The sequence below is a fragment of the Penaeus vannamei genome, chromosome 43 (assembly GCF_042767895.1).
Source record: "Penaeus vannamei isolate JL-2024 chromosome 43, ASM4276789v1, whole genome shotgun sequence".
Classification (NCBI taxonomy): Eukaryota; Metazoa; Arthropoda; class Malacostraca; order Decapoda; family Penaeidae; genus Penaeus; species Penaeus vannamei.
In genome coordinates, this window is record NC_091591.1 from 13,819,672 (window position 1) to 13,824,671 (window position 5,000).

The following is a 5,000-nucleotide window of genomic DNA, read 5'->3' on the forward strand; positions in this document are numbered from 1 at the left end:
CGCCTCTCGTCCGATCGGATCGCGGGCGTGCGGGCTCAGGGAGCGGGGCGGAAGGGGCGCGGGCGGGGACGCCGCCGGCGCGGGAAAGACCTGCAGCTCGGAGGCGAGGGTTCTGTGCAGGTGCGCCAGGGTCGGGTACGGCGCGAGTCTGTCCTTCAGGTCCAGGTTTCTGAAGGACGCAGTGGGCGAAGGGAGCGACGTCGGCGTCCGGAGGGAATCGTGGGCGTGCTGGGCCTTGTGCACGGCGAGCGTGCGCGCCTGGCAGAAGCCCTTGGCGCACACGTCGCACTTAAAGGGCTTCTCCTTGCTGTGGATGTACTTGTGGTCGCGGAGGTGGTCCTGCCTCCTGAAGGCCTTGCCGCAGATGTCGCACGGGAAGGGGCGCTCGTCCGTGTGGGTTCGCTCGTGGATCAGCAAGTTGTAACTCTTGGTGAACTCCCGCTGGCAATACTTGCAGATGTAGCGCTTCTTGGGGCGGCTGAGGCGGCCCCCGGGGGTCAGGAGCAGGCGGTTGAGGGCCAGGTCGCCGCTGGCGCCCAGGGCGGCCCACGGCAGCTGCCCCAGGGACCCGTAGCTCTGCAGCATCCCCATCACACGAGGGTCCACTCCCAGGGGCGGCGACGATTTCCCGGCCACGGAGGGCAGGAACGGCAGCGACTGCAGCAGGGGGAAGGCCGCCTGGACCCTCGAGAGCGAGCTGAGGGAGGAGCTGAGGGTGTCCGTGAGGCTGGAGGAGGAGGAGGACTGGTGGGCGGGCGGAGAGGACGTGGACGGCCCCAGCGGCGGAGGCGAGGCCGGGGGGCACCAGGTCATCCCGCGCTGGCCGCTGCCGTGGCCATCTGACGGAGGAGGCGGGGACGTCAGGCACAGGGTTAGGTCAGTGTGAGTGCAGCTGGCAACAGCTGGCATGCGCCCTAAAATCGTGTACCTTACGTTACGTGTCCGAGACAAAGGGATTCTCTTCTACCGACAATTTCAAATGCACATGGATCTTAAATGAAGCAAAAGCGAGTTGCAGTGAATGTGGAAAACCAACTCGTCTACAGCATCCAACAAGACACGATTCATCTCGCGGTTTAAAAGGCAAAGGCCACTAACATCTCTACTTACCAACGGAGGCACTTCCGGTGTCGGTGGCACTGTTGTCCTTCGTTTCGGTGGGCACTGGGGTCCCCATGGTGCCGCGGAGGAGAGTCGGCGAGGAGGAGAGCGAGTCTTTGCACTCCCGGCAGGACGACACCGCATATAACGAAGTCCCCCCGACTTCCCACTCGCGCTTCACTCCGTCACCCAAATCCAAGAGTCGGCACCAGAGTCACTTAAGAGGGAAGGGAGCCCGTCACATGGCACCCACGAGGCGGAGGCACTTGTTTCCCACGTGGCTGGGCGAGCGTGTTCGGGCACCTGTACTCACGTCCTGCCACGCGCGAGTCCACCCGTGTACTAAGACAAGGTTCCTCAACTCTCTCACTGGCTCGCTCCTGCAGGAGGAGGGAGGGGCGGGGAAAGGCGAGGGGAGGGGAAGGGAGGGGAACGAAGGAGGGAATGGGGAAGAGGAAGAGAGAGAGAGAGAGACGGTCTACGGCGTGAGGGAGTGCAGAGCTTCCGTGGCTGCGTTGCGGGGACGCGAGAGATGAACTACTGCGGCGTCCATAAGGTGCCTCAGTAAATCTTGGTCGACGTCCGTGATTCCCTCTCCCGGCGGCTTGGATGTCGGACGGGGATTTTTAGCTTTTATCGTCGGCGGGCATCTTCTTCTCACACGCGGAGACCGGACGCCGTTCTTCTTTGTCTAAGACCCTTTTCCTTCGTCGCCGCGGCTCACCATTGCGCAAGCCTTCGTGCCTTACTCGAAAAAAAACGATAATAACTCCATACTTTAGAAAAAAAAAAATCAAACCGAAAGACACAAAAGAACTTCCCACCCCACGAACTTCACCCCCCCCCCATAAAAAAAAATCCAGAAAAAAAGGGGGGGGGAAAAAAGAGAAAAGAAACGAAACTCCATCATCACGAGAGGTGTGAAACGAAAAGTTATTTCCCTTCCCTTAACCATAGGTTTCCATATCGTCACATCATTCGCCCATTATCGTACACTGCCCACGCTGTTCAACTCCATACCTGGCGTGTGCGTGTGGCTCATGACGTCACGCCATTCGAGGTCGCTGATTGGCCCAGTTTGCCCCCGGGGTCACCTTCCTTTTCACGGCTCTTAAACTCACTCAATAATCTGTGTACATTATGTGCCTTCCACGGAGGGTGCCCGTCACTTCCCCCCCCCCCCCCTCTCTCTCTCTTTCTCTCTCTGTCTCTGACTCTCTCTCCTTCTCTCTCTCTCTCTGACTCTCTCTCTCTCTCTCTCTCTCTCTCTCTCTCTCTCTCTCTCTCTCTCTCCCTCCCTCCCTCTCTCTCTCTCTCTCTCTGTCTATCTATCTATCTATCTCTTTATTTCCTTCTATCTATTTTTTCTCTCTTTATCTGGCTATCTAACAATCTCTATCTCTCTCCCTCCATGATATATATATATATATATATATATATATATATATATATATATATATATATATATATATATATATATATATATATATATATGTGTGTGTGTGTGTGCATATAGACATGCGTGTGCGTGTGTGAGCGGCAATACATCCTTCCTCCCCCTACATCTGTCTGTCTGGCTTATTATCTCCTTCGCATCTCCTCCTCCTTCAGCGCCGCCAGCAGAAGAAGGGAGAGAAGGAGACAGACAAAAGCCCCGACATCTCGTGAGCCACTTGGAAGGGGCTTGACTCCTCGCCTTGCCGCCGCCCCTTAGCTTCTCACGCCTCCCTTAGGCCCCTTAGCTCCGGGTTGTCACTTGTTTTTATTTTATTTTTTTTTCTATTTATCTATTTTACTTTTGGGGGGGGAGGGGGGCATTTTTGTTCCTTGGGTTGCTTGTGTCTCCTTCCTCTTTGTCTATTCTGTCCTTTGGCCACTTTTTCCATAATTTCCCTTCTCACGCCTCCCTTAACTCCGTCTCTCTCTATCTATTGTGCCTTTTAGCCTTTTGGCCTCTTTAAATTTTTCAGTTTTCCTTGCTCTATTTTTTATTCTTTTTTTTTGGTTTTGGTTTTGTCACTTGTTTTTTTGGCCATTTTTTTTCTTGGGTTGTCTGTATCTCTTAGTTTCCTTCCTCTTTGTCTATTCTTTCCTTTGGTCTCTTTCCCCTTAATTTCTCTTCCTATATTTTCTTCTTTTCTCCTTCCTCTTTAGCTTTCCATGGCCCTTAGCTCCTCTTACCACACACCCCTCTTCACTTATTCCCCTTCTTCTTATCTTCTCTCACTCCCTCTCTTCCGGGTCTCGACTACCCATTTCCCCCTCTTCCTTGACCACTTTTCTCACCCCCTTTTCGCCCCTTAGCCCTATTACTCTCTCTCAACCATCCTCTCCCCCCAGTTATTTACCTTAGTCTCTTCTCTCTTACTTCTCCCCCTTCTCCCTTATCTCCCTCCCTCTCTCCCCCTTTCCTTACCCCTCTCCCTTCCCCCTACCCCCTGCCCTCCTTCTTCTCAACCACTCCCTCACCACCCTCTCTCCTTATCCTCCATCCCCATCCCCTACCCTCATCCCCTCAACCATCCCCCCTTCCCCCACTACCTCTCTCTCCCTCTCAACCACCCCCTCTTCCCCCTCTCCCCCTATCCTACTCCCTCTACCCCCTCTTCCCCCTAGCCTCCCTCTCTCCTCCCTTTTCCCCCTACTCCTCCCCCTCTCAACCACCTACCCTTCCCCCTACCCTCCCCCTCTCCTCCATCATTACCCCTCCCCTCTCTCAACCACCACCCTCCCCCCTCCCTTCCTCCCCCACCCTCTCCCTTTTGCCCCCACTACCCTCCCCTCCTCAACCACCACCCCTTTCCTCCCCCTACCTACTACCTCCTCCTCTCAACCACCACCCTCCCCCTCTCCCCTCCCTCTCCCTTTTTCTTTGCCCCACTACCCTCCCCCTCCTCAACCACCCCCCTTCCCCTCCCTACCCTACCCCCCTCTCAACCACGCACCCTCCCCCCCTCTCCTCCTCTCAACCACTCCTCCTTCCCCCCTACCCTCCCCCCTCTCAGCCACCCCCTTCCTCCATTACCCTCCCATTCCCCCCTCCCCCCACCCACCCCTACATACTCGCTCCGGCTGACAGGTCGAATATGGCCGCCGCATCTTTGCTGAATAACGAACGCGTGAGTCGAGCGGAAACTGCTCGTTATAGCGGACTGCGGATAATTATTACGTCTTCGTGGCCAAGAGAGCGCTTATCTGCTATCGGTCCGTCGCTCTTTCTCTTTCTTTCTCCTCGATTTTATCTCTTATCTGTCTGTCTGTCTGGTTGACTATTTTTTGTGTCTGATTTTTCTGTCTATTTTCTGTTTATTTTTTTAATCTATTTTCTATTTGCCTTTCTATGTATCTGTCTATCTACCTGTTCATCAATTAGGCTATTTACCTATCTATCTATTTATCTCTGTCTGTCTATCTATCTATCTATCTATACATCTATCCATTTTCTATATACTTATCTATCTATTCATATACCTACCTATCTTTCTATCTTCTTCGTCTTCTTCCGCTTCTTCTCTTTTTCTTCTTCCTATCCTCATCCTTCTTCCCGCTTTTCTCCTTTGTTTTGTTTTTCTTAATAAATCTTTCTCTCCCTTTCTTACCTGCGTGTTCTTTCTTTTTTTTCTCGCGAATTATTGTTTTATTTTATATTTTTACACATTCGTTATACAATTCTTTAACGCAACTATCTATCCATAACTATTTATCATTTAGTTACTATCTATCGCTTCCTCTTCTACCTTTCCAAAATAAGAATCAAACTCGTACATAAAGGAAACAGAAGATAAAGGATATCTAATAAATAAATAAATAAAACAGAGGATATCTAATAAAAGAAAAAAAACGGTGATAAGAAGGGATAAAAATAGTAGAGATAATATCTGATAAAAGAGAGACTGGCG

General features: G+C 52.2%; 1 protein-coding gene across 1 annotated transcript in view; it reads right to left on the bottom strand.

Annotated features, from left to right (window-relative positions):
• LOC138860758 (uncharacterized) overlaps positions 1-1,622 on the bottom strand; it is a 2,352-nt gene extending 730 nt beyond the window's left edge. Inside the window, exons 1-2 of the mRNA XM_070118982.1 lie at positions 1,111-1,622; positions 1-839 (exon numbers count right to left, since the gene is read on the bottom strand). The exon at positions 1-839 is cut by the window's left edge and continues 730 nt beyond it. Of these exons, the coding sequence (XP_069975083.1) occupies positions 1-839; positions 1,111-1,177 (906 nt within the window). The 5' untranslated portion in view covers positions 1,178-1,622. The remainder of the gene's footprint in view (positions 840-1,110) is intronic.
• Positions 1,623-5,000: the final 3,378 nt, after the last annotated feature.